The sequence below is a fragment of the Dermacentor andersoni genome, chromosome 7, assembly GCF_023375885.2.
Source record: "Dermacentor andersoni chromosome 7, qqDerAnde1_hic_scaffold, whole genome shotgun sequence".
Taxonomy (NCBI): Eukaryota; Metazoa; Arthropoda; class Arachnida; order Ixodida; family Ixodidae; genus Dermacentor; species Dermacentor andersoni.
In genome coordinates, this window is record NC_092820.1 from 68595301 (window position 1) to 68611460 (window position 16160).

A 16160-nucleotide genomic window follows, 5' to 3' on the forward strand; every position below is an offset into this window, starting at 1 on the left:
TCAGCGCAAGACTCGCCTGCATGTTTTGGAACTTACGCGAATGTTATCGTTCATTCTGTCTGTTGTGTCCTCGCTTACCATGTATTATCAGATTGCATGCGGGACACGAATTGTATGGTCGTTTCTGGAAACCACGCGGGCACCAGCGATTACACTAAAACCTTCGACGAGCGATATATAAAAGCCGACACGCTTGACCCGCTGATCAGATTCCGACGATCACCGATTTTGTTCGCCACCATCATTGTGCGTTGAGTGTAACTTGCTTTTGTGGGTACAGGTTTCACCAATAAAAAAGTTAAATTATTCACAGCTATGCCGATGTGTTCTTCGCCATCACTACTACGCGACAGTATCTAGCCTCTCATGCTGTCCCAGCCTCCCGAACCGTTTTCTAGCTTATGCCAGAAAGTTCGTGCTCGTGGTCATGATGCCTTCGTGCTCGTTCCATTGTCGTCATTACAGCTTCGTCATATTACTCTAGTAATGCTGTCGTCTCAACGTCATCGGGGTCATAGAGCTGTCTTCACCTGATTGTCGTCATGCTTTCGTCGTCCCGCCATTGTCGTCCCAACGTCATTTCAGAAACTTCAACCCATTGGCTTCATTTCGTCGTCGTCATACCGCCTTGTTAGTTGCATCCACCTTATTGTGTATTCGTCATTTCGTTGTAATCGCGCAGTAGTTATTCAATCGTGATTATGCAACCATTGCCATGTCAGCGTTGTCATTGCGTCGTCTTCATTAGTCGCTGTCACGCATTTGTTGTCATACCATCGTGATGGGGCCCTTGTGGTCGTTCTGTTATCGTCATTCCTGCTTCATAACCAGATTTTGGACATACCGTCATCGACATGCCTTTGTCCTCACTTATTCACTGCTGTTACATCATCCTCATAATCATCATCATTATTTGAGAATTGTCATCCTACTGTCATTATACCGTCGCCGTCATACCGCCTTCGTAGTTATACTGACGCCATTCCTTCTTCGCCATTACATCGTCACCGCTGCGTAGTCGTCATGCTGTGGTGGTCATGGCCGAGTTGGCGAGCGAGTGTCATAGCAAAGTGCGCTGGTCGCAAAGAGTGCATGTAGCATATGGAAATGCGAAACGATGGAAATGTTAGAATGACCACTAAACGTTCGAAATATAGGTCTGTTGAGCAACACAGTTTGCCACTATATTTCTTGATTGATGACCGCATTAACGTCGACAGTCATCGTCAGACGACGGCCCTGGTCAAGGGAATTTTTCCCGTCAGTTTTGCTTTCAGACTGCCTTCGAATATCTTGCGGTCGGAGAAGCTTGCTTATGAAAAATTTCTTCGCTGACCTAGAGAACTTCGAGAACAGGCTTGTCGCTGCTCCTTGGTTTCGAAAAAATAGTTCATTTGTGAGAAAACACTCACATAAGTCAGACATAAATTATGTTGGCCAATTTATCTGCTATTTATTGCGCTATTCCTTCTAGCCTGCAAAGCATTCCTTCGCATTTTGACAGGCTTTGTTCCAGCATGCGAAGTTTCTATTTTCTAAGGTCCACACTTCGGACCATAACCAGTAAGCTCTGTTCGCCATGTTGATGTCCCTCACAACAGGAGTTCTGCAATTACGCAATGAATGATAAGCTAGCAGGAATTTAGTATCGTGCTGTGTTGATGTCACGGGTGTAGGCTGCCCGATAAGTCACTCCTGAGCAAAGCTGGTCGGCCGCCTTCTTTTACCGAACGCTGGGACAAATCGCTCCAAGACAAGTCCCTATTTCGCATAAGTTCAACCATGCGACAGAGTCGTAGATTACACCCGCGACTATCTCCAAGGTAAGCCACTTCTGTACCTTCTTGACCTTGTCGTCACAGGATTGGAGAAACCATAACCCCGTTATTCTAGAACGTTCTTCCTGTGAAGCCTCCATCCCAACTCAAGAAAGCGAATGGCAGTGCCGTCCCGCGACAGAAGTGGTCACTGCGTTTCATCGACACTCCATGGTCATGCTTGAAAATCGTTGCGTCTCCTTTGATCCCGGGGCTGCGCGTGCTCAGATCGGTGGCAAAGCTTGTATAGCATACCTCTTTAACTCAAGCAGGCTAGGTGACTATTTGTCACTGCCCAGTTTCAAACGGTATGCCAATAATCCATTTTCACCATTATAGAGTGGAGGAGTAGGTTTGAATAGATGATCGTTTCAGAATACAGAGAATGGAAGTTTTCAGACGAAGGCATATGCCTAAAGAATGCATGAATATCTGCACGAAGAACGCTAGTATTTATACGATAGGTGTGTTTTTATTGGCATATGAGCATCACGCGTGGCATGATGTTGATTGAAAGTGCCGCGTACCTCCATTTCTTTCATGTGTGGTCGTATAAAAATACCTGCAGGAAAATAAAGCTCAAGTGAAAGTTCAACGGCTTCGCCGTCTTCATATGATAGGTTAGTTCGTATCGGCATATGAGCATCATACGTGGCAGGATGTCGACTGAAAGTGCGGCGTACCTCGAATTTTGTTTTTGCATGTGTATGTGTCGTTCTATAAATATGCCCCTCACTGCAATACAGCGTTTGTTATCGCGTACTGCAAAGAAACTGATGAGATGAAAATTGTTCTTGAGTTTAAATGGTAGTAAAGAGCTCGCAAAGTGGTTTTATTTTCCGGCAGCCCTCGCACGTTTCCCCGCTAAGCAGGCATACGCCAACTGTTGTTTCCTGCCGTTCGAGACTTGGAACCATGAGATGCACGATGTTTTTCAGTGCGTTCAATAGCCACGTTTTCTTTTTTTTGGCAGTCTGATAAAACTGATTTTTTTCTCTGTTCGACAATTGCGATTGTTCTGTCAGCCACAACGTCCGTGACAAATAGCACAGGAGCAAGCTGATATAGTTCTAAGCATGGCGGACACGCATCGTACCATTTGTACATTGCCTGCATAAAGCTCGCTGATAAAACTGTGTAATGATTCCTGTGGTTCAGTACACATATTTACCTCCCACTTCTCAATAAAGGAGAGATTCATCCATGTATGTTAACAGCTGGAAACAGAGCTACCCAACCCTGCATAAGAGCATTTGTGTTTGAGCGCATTGGCAGAGCTCTAGCTGTAAGTGAAGTGCAGTGAAGGAATGATGATGATGATAAAGGAAATGGGCTGGTACACAATTTTCAATCCCACTGTGTGCATTGCGCGTAATCATATGAGATCAATGAAAAGTAAATGCTGTATATAATCGAATACGCACACGCAGCGATGGTTCAGTATATATAAGAAGTATGCGGCTCTTCTTCCTTTCAGTTCTTCGATACGACGGAAGCAATATGGACTGTGTATACAACCGGACCCACCGATCGTCGATGTGAAGTTGACTTAGTTCAAGACGTGACGAAAGCTTCAGTTTATTTCAAGCGGCAGTTTTTTCTTGGAGAGGAAAAGTAATGTTGTCGTTTAACGTATGGCACCGCATGAGCAAATATGCTGATAAACTTTTTTGTTCGCAGGATCTCTAGAAGAATTCTAGGAACCTTTAATCCGAATCGAAAGAAGCACATGGAAATCCATATTCCAGGTATCTTAGTAAGCTGAGCGCTTCATTTGCATTATATTCTTTATATAAAATAGGATTTCTCAATATATTCTTTCAAATACACCTGCTAATGTAACTGAACCCTTCAGATAAGAAATTTATGAATTCTGGTTCATGGTTTGGCCGTCCTAACATCGCACAGCAATACTAGTGGCGCTTGCTGTTACGGTCGCTCGCTAGCGCTTGCTCATACGGTGCCTGCCCTACTCTGAAAAAAAATCTATCAATAAGCACTCTGCCGACGTGTCGTGATGCAGTTTATGCTAGACAACACAGTCGATTGAAAGTCAGTTGCAAAATAGTCTACTTAAAATTCGCTGAATGTGCAGTCACAACAAATGTTCCCAGAATCCCGCCACAGGCATTTCACCACAATGTAAAAGGCACCCCCAGTGCATTTATCCATAGGATTTTCAATAAGAATTCCGAACGCACCATTAAGGAGCTCTATGAATACGCTAACAACTACAGGATAACACAGTCTTTCGCTTAAACTTAGCAACAAGGCTCTAAACATTGCACTTCCTGCTGACCACGAAACTTCTACCTGCTGTGCCAGATATCACGCGCCCATTACATAACGCCGATATGTGTGAGTTAAACGCCTTCTAAAGATGTTACCATGCTAATTATGAAATCGTAGTTAACTATGGTGAGCGTATTTGTGATAGGTATGGATTTCGGAGATATAAGTTGAGAGGATGATTAACGCTGAATGCGTCGTCTTTAGGAAGCACCATCGTGGAATGCTGTACTATATGGCACCAAATCACACTTGACGCAACCTTCGATAACCCCAGCCCACACACACGCGTTTGGCTCTTGAAATATGTGCTCACGATATATATATATATATATATATATATATATATATATATATATATATATATATATATATATATATATATATAATATATTTATTGACAGGTGCACTTGTTTATCTTTCTCAACTGACCGCGGTTCACCGTTCAACAACTGTCACCGCTCAGCGCAGGACGCAGCAGCATGTCGTGGAAGTTTCTCGAATGTTATCAATGGTTCAATCCGCGTTTAGTTGTCACCTAACCTTGTGTAATTTACTTGTATGTATGCGCTACCCGATTTGCGTAGTACTTTCCGGAAGACACGCGGTCACCAGTGATTACTCTGGAACTTTCGATGACTCATGTATAAAAGCCGACGCGATTGAGCCCCAGATAAAATTTTCATCGATTCCCGACTGTGGTCGCTGCTATCATCGTGCTTTGAGTGTAGCCTGTCTTTTGGGACACAGGTCGGTCCAATAAAGAGTTAGTTTCGCCATTTACAGTTTTGCTACTGTGTTCCTGACCGTCACTACCACGTTACATCGGGTGGAGGTGCTTTGGTTCATGCATCGGAGGCCCCAAACCAGCCGTGACGAAGAGCCAACACCGAAGACACCACCAACGTCACCAAAGACCAGCGAGCTAGCCGCAGACTGCAAGAATTGCCCCCGGAGTACGGATTTTTGCCTGAGACGACCAGGAAGGTCGTAACCAAATCAAATAACAGTGGCAGCTTCAGCGTCCCTCATCTTGCTTCAACAACCCAGGGAGCCAGCTACCTTCCGTGAAGCTTCGTCGCACGATCCGGAAACCTGGCTGGAGAATTTGAATAGAATTTCAGCCTTCAACAACTGGACTCCCGAGGATAAGCTGCGTCATCTGTACTTCTCCTTGGAAGATACCGCGAGGACATGGTTCTAGAACTGCGAGCGCACCCTTACAGCGTGGGACTTGTTTCACGGTCTCTTCCTGTGGAACTTTATGAGCATCGTCCCGAAAGAAAGGGTCGAAGTTCTATTGGAAGCCCGAGTGCAGCTACCTAACGAGAGCATTGCCATTTTCGCTGAAGAAATGAGCCGTCTATTCTTCCGCAACCCCCCGGAAATGTCCGAGGAGAAGAAAGTCTACTACTCTGTAGCAGAAAGTCGCCGACTTATCCGCGGTGTGAAGCAAGAACTTTTCGCCGGGATGATACGAAGGCCACCGAAGACCGTCGAAAAAACCACACCAAAGTGCGGAGCAATGGGAGGAACTGCTGTCCAGCGACCGCTGCGAAGGCCAGCTAGGTCTAGTGCGGCGTGCACGTCGGACAGCAGAGGCCAGCGGAGCCCTGGACTAAGGGCAGCCTACCTTTGCGACAGAGGACGGACGAAGCAGTGAGTGAAAACCTCCGGGGAAGACACAAGCAGGAAGACTAGTCTCAAGAATCCGTCCCAGCCACAGAACAAGACAATTACTAGAGCTTAGTAAAGTTTTCACTCACTCACTCACTCACTCACTCACTCACTCACTCACTCACTCACTCACTCACTCACTCACTCACTCACTCACTCACTCACTCACTCACTCACTCACTCACTCACTCACTCACTCACTCACTCACTCACTCACTCACTCACTCACTCACTCACTCACTCACTCACTCACTCACTCACTCACTCACTCACTCACTCACTCAAGACCAGCAGCATCGAGGAAACATTGGAAATGCGGAACCGACAATTCAACCGCCGCACAATCTCAACAAACTACGCCGGAGTTCAATCACTAGGCACCGATCACCTGCGCGAGCCTATCAGAGCGGTAGTGCCGGAGGAGCTTCAGAAGTTGTTCCCTTTATCAGAAGCCGAAGTGGCTTCGATTATCGACGTCGTGCGCCAGGAGGTCTAACAGTCACTCGGAGTCCCTCAATTCCCGCAGCCTCAGCCGGAAACGACGACGTACGGTGCCCAAGCCCACCGTCCCGTTCCCGCCCCCCCCCTCCCCCCCCCCCCTCCGCAACCGCGCCAGGACTCGTTAGCACCGCAGTTCCGTCGTCCACTGCCGCTACCGCTAGCACGCCAACCCGTCGCCCCGCGGAGCATGCCAAGGAAGGCAGACGTTTGGCGCGCCTCCGACCACCGTCCACTCTGCTACCCCTGCGGAGAAGCCGACCACATCTACCGTCGATGTTGTTACCGCGACATGGGCCTACGAGGGTTCGCCGCCAACGCGCTACGTCCGCAGCTTGGCAAGCGGCCACGTGACATCGCCGACTACATCGCCGGAGCGCCGTGATACCCCGACGTCCTTCGTGTTCGCCGTCGCCATCACGCCACATGTCGCCGCAGTGCCGACCATACACTGGCGCAGCCAGGGGCCGGTCCTTAAGCCCCTATTCGGAAAATTAAGAACAGCAACTGATGGAGGGATGGTTGCTGTATGCCTAAATGACGGAAGATCCCCCGCCGCCGACGATGACAGTTCAAAATATATTTCGACAACGAAGCAACTACACGCCGCCGTCCCGACGAAGCCTGGGAGCCAATAATACTGTGACGAAAGACGACCTGACGCCACCATGTACCAGTCGCACAGATCAACGCGATGTAGCCGGGATCCGACGCCTAGACCTAACTGCAACGGAACACAAACAACCACCGACCTCGACGTGCTTCTCGACGACCACGAAGTCACCGCGCTTGTAGAGACTGGAGCCAACTAGTCCGTCATCAAGGGATTATTCTCCGCCAAGTTGCAGACAGTTAAGACTGCATGGGACGGTCCTAAATTCGGACAGCTGAAGGGCACCTCCTAATGCCGACTGGGATCTGCATGGCAAAAATTATAAGGCGTGACCAGACTTGCCCTGCGACGTTCGTTGTAATCCTGCAGTGGCCCTTGAGACGTAATTCTCAGCATGAATTAGCTGTACCAACACGGTACAATAATTGGTCTGAGGTTGAAGTACATAACGCTGTCCACAAACAAAGCGATGTGGACCGAGAGGCCTTCCCGTCAGCGTCGCTTGAGTGCACTCGAGAACGAAGTGAGCATGCCGCCTCGGTCCAGCAGAATCATTTCCGTCGGCAGCGAAACACCCGCAGACGTAGAAAGGTTCATGCAGAGCGACGAACATCTACTGTTTCACCATGAAATTTGCTTCGCAAGATAGATCGCTAGGCTGCACGAAGGCAAGGCGAAAGCGATGCTGACAGACTTCAGCCAGGTGTTCAAACGCGTCAACAAGGGGTCGACGATCGCATACAACGAGGAAATAGCGGTAACTAGCATTGCGCATGCCCTCTCGGATTCTGTCGTATCTACCTCGACGAGCATAGTTTCCGAACCAGACTTCACAACGTAAGTCCAAGCCTCCCCATGAGCAATCATCAAGAGATCAGAAGTTTTGTTTCACTACACAAAGACTGCTTTTCTACGTCACCGAGGATTCGACAAGCATCAGCTGCAAAGCATCGCATAATAAACTAAGTGTGCGCTCGACTACTCTGCCAGAGCCCTTACTCAGTTTCGACGCGAGAACGTGAAGATATAACACAAGTCGACGAAATGCGGCGCGACGTCATTATGCAGCCGTCGAAAAGCCCGTGGCATCCCCTGTAGTCTTGGTGAAGAGAAAGGACATAACCCTACGTTACTGCGTCGACCGAAAGGCGTTACCAAATATCGTGAACGTGCAAGGAGTGAAAACAAGTAAAAAATGCTCAGTTTGACGCCAAATTTGACAGGAAGCGGCCTCTGCACAGACTAAATTAGTGGCTGTGAAAAGAAAATTTCCCAAATTTCGGCCTTGATGGGAATGGAACGCGGGCCTCCGGAGTGCGAGAGAAGCATGCTTCTCCGATGCCACGGCGGCTCCACGCTTCCGGCTGACTAAAACCGTGCCTAGTGCGTTCGTCATTGCACACGTCACGCAGCGACCACCTGGCTGACTAAATGTGTGGCGTAGTACGTGAGTCACTGTGCACGTGACGGCGCAGCCAATGGGGAGCAAGTGACGCCGCGTCTTCAGTGTATAAAATGAGCGCGCAGCCTCTCGCACGTCTCTTGCTCTTAGGATTTCATCGGTGCTGTGTCTACTGCGATGCACTCTCGACGCCACGTCATTAAAGGGAAGCTGAAACGGTTTTCAATTTCCATGAATTGCTGGGATTGGGAAGAACAGACCTAATAATTTACGGTTCCGAAATTTTTTTTTCGTTTTGTTAATATAAGGGCCGGAAATCGCTTTCTAAATCACCCGCGCGGACACGCCCCCATCGCTTCCCGGAGCGCCGGGTGAGGACGTTGGCAGAGGAGAGAACCGGCGAGAGTGACGTCATGGGCGGAGACCGAGCCAACCGAGCTGCGGACCGGCGTGCTGACATGCCTCTTTCCGTCCTGCGCTTTACTAAACGACGCTACGAGAGATCTGCCACCGCTCACGTTTGTTTTCTTTTGCGATTTTCGTGAACTGTGCTTCCTTTTTGTGCTGCGTGAGTGCCTACAGCCAAGGGAGCCCAACATGCCCTCGTTCTGTGCAGCATTCGGCTGCGCGAACACAGGCGGGCGAGACGATGTGGTGTTTCACAAATTCCCGAAGGAAAAGAAGCCTGCAGCGCAGTGGGTACGTGCGGTGAGGAGAGATAAGTTCGTGCCGACGAAATCAATTGTGCTGTGCTCGGACCATTTCCGCGACAGTGACTATCATCGGAGCTTGACAACGATGCGGGGCAATCGGTATTACAGTTAAATCGGCGCGACTGAAGCCCGGCGTTGTTCCGTCTATATTCTCCTACAAGAGAAACACCTCGCCACCTTCAAAAGCGGCCTTCGCCAAGAGGAGAAAGCGTGAGGTAAGTGTTTTAATGTGCACACGGGCAATTTTTTACCAGATGATCACGTTAGTGTCGAACAAACGGTCTATACGACGAAGCGAGGTGGAGGCACAGCCGGGAATATGCACCTACGTGCAAAGTGCTTGCCGTTTTCATCCTGTTTTGCCTCTCCGCTTTGTCACGGAACACTGTACTATAGCTGTTTGTTCGGCGCTGTTCTGATACGGTGAAATAACTGGCTGGGGGTACGCTTGCGCATTCAGTGATGTTTGTTATTCGTCCTACCTCGCGGTGCCCGCAGATTTAGCTGTTCAGCATTCGTGTTCAAATCTCACGACATGAGGCGTTACGGTAATGTTTTCATGCTCGCGTTAGAGTAGTTGAACTCGGCGTGTAAAAACTTCGTTCCGTAGATTTCGCACTCACAGCTTGCTACCAGCAGCGAAATGCCGCAAAAGCGAGCGTCGGCAGAGCCGCGCCCGTGGCAAGGCGAACGAGCTCAAATAATGAAGTAACGTTGTGAGGTATTGAAGTTATCAGCGTCCGACGTGGTCTAGCCCAATACAGGCATCGCTGCTTGGCAAAAAAAATTTTTTTTGGCCTTGTTCCTAGGAAACTAGCTATGCATCACGCATGGGAAAATTATTATTTGAAAGTAATTATATTACATTACTCATTACTGTCTTATTACGCTCATTGATTTGAATTACATTACCAATCACCGCCTTAAAAAAGTAATGGTATTACTTTACGATTGCTTCCAAAAAGTTTTCATGCATACAAGAAGCAAAAAGCAATGTATAAAGGGACGCCAACCTTTCTTTAAGGTAACATACACTTTCATGCCCTCCCGCCATGTTTCTCAACGACACCTCACCACATTACCAACGTTCTGACGCCGTACACAGCTTACTGGTGCATATTTAGCGCAATTACTAAATTACTTTAGCCATGAAATTACAGACAAAATATTTCACATTACTATCACTCGACAACTAATCCATCACATAAATTACTGAAAAAGTATTTCAATTATTGTAAGTAATCCAACTGCTGTCATGTATACTGATATGCTGAAATTCATGACATCCATGCCTTGCACTCTTTCAGATACTAGCAGAGCTCCTTGAGAACCGAGCCCCTGATGAACCTGTTCCACTACCATCACCAATCGAAGATTTTGAAGCAGCCAGCGTGACACAGGCATATAATGAAGAGTTTGAAGCTAAGATTTCCAGCGCGCGAGAAGGTGCACACATCGCTCTCGCTGTTGGCACACTCAACATCGTCGTTGCCGCCGTTGCCGCCATCGTTTTCCGTACCGGCTGTGGGTTCAAACATGTACGGGGAAAATACAAGCTGTCGGAGACAGCGAGAACGTTCCATCTTACAACTCAGCTATGAAGCCAGAACAGCAGAACCGCGTGCTACCAGAGAGAAAGGAATGGTGCTACCACAGGTGCTACGCTCTGAAACGGAGACATGCGGCGGCGCCGACCGGCGACTACCGCCAACGACGTCACAGCGGCCCCGACCAATCACGGGCAACAGCGGCGTTCGCGCGATGCCCTGAGGCGCTGGTGCGCGTTTTCTTGAAAAAACAGCCGCTTGCGTTTGTTTCCGCCCTTTTTGAACCAGATATTCGTGTTCAGGGGACTCAAAACTGTAGAATGCCGCAGAGAACTCATTTTTTTCGAAAAGTGTTTCAGCTTCCCTTTAACGTCTAAAATGAGCCAGTCTGTGGCTAGTACAGACGCTTCACTTCCTTTTCGGCTTAATCGGGGCTGTCTCCCGCCGTGGAGTCTCGATTCCACGTTATGAGGGTACACAGTGAGCCAGTCTGTGGCCATTATACACGCGTCACTTGCTCTTCAGAATTTATTGCTGCCGTGTATACTGCGATGCACTGTCGACGCCACGTCATGAGATTCTCAAACGAGCCGGTCTGTGGCGAATCCACACGTCTCACTGGCACTTCGCATTTCTTCGGTGCTGTGCATGCTGCAATGTACTGTCGACACCACGTCATTATCTTCTAATATGAGCCGGTCTGTGACAAATATACACGGGTCACTGGCACTTCGGACTTAATCGGCGCTATGTACACTGCGTTGCGATCTCGACGCCCCGTTATGAGGGTCTAAAGTGAGCCGGTCTGTGGCCAATACACACGCGTCACTTGCTCTTCAGGGTTAATTGGTACTGTGTATACTGCGATGGACTCGCGACCGCACGTCATGATTTTCTAAAATGTGTTGGTCATTAGCAAATATACAGGTGTCACTTCCTCTTTGGACTTTATCGCTGCTGTGTATACTGCTATGGACTGTCGACGCCACGTCATGAGTGTCTAAAGTGAGCCGGTCTGTGACAAATATAAACGTGTCATTTCCACCCCGGGTTCATGCGAGCTGTGTATGCTGCGAAGGAATCTCGACACCACGTGATGAGTATCTCAAGTGAGCCAGTCTGCGGCAAATTTACATGTGTCACTTGCATTTCGGCAATAATCGGTGCTGTGTACACTGCGACGGACTCTCGACGACCCGTTATGATGGTCTAGAATGAGCCGGTCTGTGGCCACTACAGACACTTGACTTGCTCTTCGGACTTAATTGGCGCTGTGTCGACTTTATGGACTGACGACGCCACGTCATGAGTGTCTAAAGTGAGCCTCTCTGTGACGAATATACACGTGTCACTTACACTTCGGACTGAATCGGGGCTGTGTACACTGCGATGGACTCTCGACGCCCCGTTATGAGGGTCTAAAATGAGCCGTTCTGTGGCCACTACAGACGTGTCACTTGCTCTTCGGGCCTAATTGGTGCTGTGTCTATGCTATGGACTGTCGACACCACGTTATGAGTGTCTAAAGTGAGCCGGTCTGTGACAAATATACACGTGTCAATCGCTCTTAGGATTTCATTGGGGCCTTGTCTACTGGGATGGACTCTCAATGCCATGACATTTATGTCTTAAGTGAGCCGGTCTGTGGCTAATATAGTGTCACTTGCACTTCAGACTTTATCGGTTCTATGTATACTGCGATGGAGTCTCGATGCCACGTCATTAATGTCTAAAGTGAGCCGGTCTGTGGCTAAATACAGCGTCAGTTGCACTTCAGACTTTATCGGTACTGTGTATACTGGGACGGAGTCTGCATGCCACGTCATTAATGTCTAAAATGAGCCGGTCTGTGGCTGATATACACGCGCCACTTGCACTTCAGACTTTATTGGTTCTGTGTATACTGCGATGGACACTCGATGCCACGTCATGAATGTCTAAAGTGAGCCGGTCTGTGACAAATACGCACGCGTCACTTGCACTTCGCACTTTATCGGTGCTGTGTATAATGCGATGGGCTCTCGATGCCACGTCATTAATGTCTAAAATGAGCCGGTCTGTGGCAAATATACACGTGTCACTTGCATTTCAGACTTTACCGGTGCGGTGTAGACGGTGATGGACGGTCGACGCCCCGTGATGAGTTTCTAAAATGAGTTGGTCTGTGAGAAATATACGCGTGTCACTTCACTTCGGTTTTCAGTTCACTACACTTCTACGATGGACTCTCGACGCCAGGTGATCAGTCTTGAAAATTAACCGGGCTATGACGGTTATGTACGCAAACACACACAACGAATTAGTAGAAACATCTCTAATGCATGCTGAAAACATCAGTCGAGAACATTTCACCAAAGGGACTGAAATGCTTTGACATTCCCACATGAAAGCAGGTTTTAGTATCTCTGCCAAATTTTTGTACGTTGTGTGTGGGGTGTCCCAGTTAGCAAGTGCACCAGTACAAAGGCATTGTAGCGATTCCAGGGCTATATCTAAATGGTTGTTTGTTTGACTGATTGATTGATTAAACACAAGTGACATGGGACGCCGAAAGACAATGAAACAAATCGAAACGCATAGGTATTATTTTTTTAAATTTTAAGCTGTCGAAATACAAAAATACAACCGTTAAATTGGTGCTTAACATGATTTTAGAAAAATTGAAGTATATAAGGAGGAAGGATGGTTACCTTCCTGCTGGTGGCAGCGGAGCTGGAAACACCGAATGATGCAGCGCTCTACAAACGAGCTACGACGCTGGCTCTCATTCCGAGCGTATCTCAGGAAGTTTATGTGTAATCTGGTCCCGGCAATCTTGAGACTAATAGAACTGTCTACAGGAGGGGGGGGGGGTGCAAAATAGTCCATATGCCACCCCGCCCCTTCGAAAGCAGGCATTATAGGCTGCACACTGGAAATACAAGAAAACAACAGCAGAGGCCACGTTGGTCTTCAGAATAGCGGCCACGTAAATATGCTTTTTTGACTACGTGTTCCTTTCTTACGCTGCGAGGATTGTCTTTAGGGCGTCCTAACCCCGTGCTGTAGCAGATGGCGCTCGGATGGCCGCCATTAGGTAGTTAAGGGCATACGGCTTTGTGCCATGCAAGCCAGCTGAGGGATGCGCCTGTCACCCTGCATCAGAGGGGGCTGTCTCATGGCCGTAAAAATGAAGTTTCGCCTTCCGCCGCTTTCATCATCCCGTTTTTACTGGGCCGTCTAAACTAACCATCTCTGAAAACCGAACATCAGCTTTGGTTTTTACAGTGAAGCTGTATATGGCTAGCCGATTCGTCCTTCCGTCTGTCGCCTTTGCGCCGAAAACACCCTCTGACGCAACTCCAAGCGCATGCGCAAAAAAAGAAAGAGAAATAGAGGTGCGAGATTGGCTGCGCCAGTAGTGACGTCGTTGCTCTCTGTCGCAGCCGAGCGCGCGCGCAGCAGTTTATATCCGGTTCCGAAATAGATAGGCCACACGCCATACTTACTCCTGAGGAGCACGCAGCTTTCGATCAGCAACGCCGCGAGCAGAACCGGGAAGGCGCTTGTCTACACCGCGCCGATGCTGCAGCCCGGGTACAAAAACAGGCCGAGTGCTAGCAGCAACTGCGCACCGAGGATCTGGAAGCCTACCAAGCCGCTGGTTAACCATCTGTACGCAGTTCTTGGCCGTTGTTTATTTCACTACATATGGTCACTGGTGGAAATGAAGCTTCTTTGATTGCTTGATTGATTGTCCGTCGGAAGTTTTGTTTATACACTGGAATTTGTAAAGTTCTGTCGATACTGCTCTCTGCCAGAATAGTATTTAAAGGTGGTTCAGTAGCAGCCGAGACAGAAGCAAACGAAATTTTTGGATCGCGGAGACGGAGTGAAGAACAGCGATGTAAAAGTATCGATAGTTGAGTTATAGAATTATCGACAGTAAAAAACCTATCGATAGTACTATATTGCGTGTTCTTGATAACGATAGGAACATTAAGCACACTGGCGTTAGTACAGTAGGTCATAGAGCGTCATACAATGTTTACCGAAGGGAACTCTGGCACTGCAATCGTTCAGCCGCCATAGGAATGAGGGGAAGTGCCTGGATTTGTCTCATCTTCGCACTTGTGGACGCAGACGTTCTTGTGGCTTTCTTACAGCGAAGCTGTTTATGCGGACCCAGTGCCGTCGTTGTGGAACTTCACTAGAAAGGGGCCACGTGACCCAGCGGGCGAGAAAAAGAAGAGCGCGACAGGGGGAAAGTGGTTGGAGTGACCCATTTCCCCTTGTGAGAATGTTTCTTATACGTGAATCTTATGCGGTTGTCACACGGTGCGCTTTTGGCGATCGAGCCAGATCGGCATCGAATTTATCGACGATTGATTCCGCCCAGCCGCGAAAGAAACAACTGCTAGGCTGGCGGTTTGCAGCCAACGAACAGAGCCCAGCGATTTAAACGCAATACTAGGCGCGCGTAGCTGCCGGTACTTCTTGTGCCTGCAAGAAGTGCCGGCAGCCACGTCAATCGTCAATCCAATCCCACCAATCGTCTAAACGATTGCAGCGCCCGTATTTCGAGTGGTGGGCTTTGCACGCAATATACGGAGCTTTGGATTAGTGGTTCCACACATTCCATCCCAGCTACAACTATGGGAAGACCACGAGTAGCTCGTACTCCTGATGAAGAAACTGCCTACCGCAAACGTCAGCGAGAGTTGGGGGCTCGTCTTCGAAGGGCCGATCCTGAGCTGTGGGCGACCGATGCCTAACGCCAGATGCCAGAGATGCCGCAAAAAGAAAAGCATTCCTAAAGCATGCTCATTGCTTGAAGCACGCAAAAGTGAAAATGTGGGGAAAGATTGGCGAAACAAAAGATGTCCGCTATAGACTTGTTGGGAACTTTGACTTGCATGGTGTAGCACACGGTGTAGCTAACACAGCTTCGCTGTTCGACCATCTCCAAGAACTGGAAGGGGCCGTGATTTTTTCATTTAGGTGTCTGTAATCAGTGTTCCTACTTTATTGATCTTATCGCTACATTTATCTATTTTTTGCCTGTTGAGTGAGAAAGCTTTATATTTGCCGACTGCCAACTGTCTTGGCGACTTCATTGAAGGATTGGCGATCTTTTAGTGGCTTCGAAGTTTTGAAAGCTGCTTCAAAAAAGGCATTATATATTGGAGTTCATTATTGCGAAACTGCTCATAAGCAGTTAATAGTCGCCTTACAACAATAGGCCTCATGACCGTGATGAAGTATCGGGTGCCTTCGCATTTGGTAGTATTGACTTTCTAATTGTGCTTCAAAGTAAAGTGGTCAAACACATACATCACATTGTGCTCACAAAAGCGTTCTTTTTTTCTTTACAAAACCGATTTCAGTGGGTTATAACGCGGTTGGTTCTGTGGCATTACTAAATGCATTTGATTGGTGGATGTTCGCAAGCGTAGCAGTTTTTGACAAAAGTCAATTGGAATATACTTGATGTTGAAATTTAAAACACAGCAGGTGAGTAAGGCAGATTGACAGTATAGAGAGGCGTAAATGCTGGAGTGGCCGAGCTGGTTGATATGAACTTGAACAAATGGATTTTTAGTGATTTCAGGAAAGCTTTTGGCG

The 16160-nt window shown here is 48.1% G+C and overlaps 1 protein-coding gene across 5 annotated transcripts in view; it reads left to right on the forward strand.

Moving 5' to 3' along the window:
* The window catches only part of LOC126534342 (uncharacterized), a 102219-nt gene that overhangs the window by 45332 nt on the left and 40727 nt on the right, over positions 1-16160 (forward strand). For 3 of the 5 annotated variants that reach the window (XR_011895431.1, XR_011895430.1, XM_055072816.2), the window contains exons 2-3: positions 3295-3431; positions 3498-3565. Coding sequence is in view for 1 of the 5 variants with exons in the window: in XM_055072816.2 (XP_054928791.1) it covers positions 3295-3431; positions 3498-3565 (205 nt within the window). In the remaining 4 variants the exon portion in view is untranslated. The remainder of the gene's footprint in view (positions 1-3294; positions 3432-3497; positions 3566-16160) is intronic. The other 2 variants (XR_008613289.2, XR_008613288.2) reach the window with 1 other exon arrangement.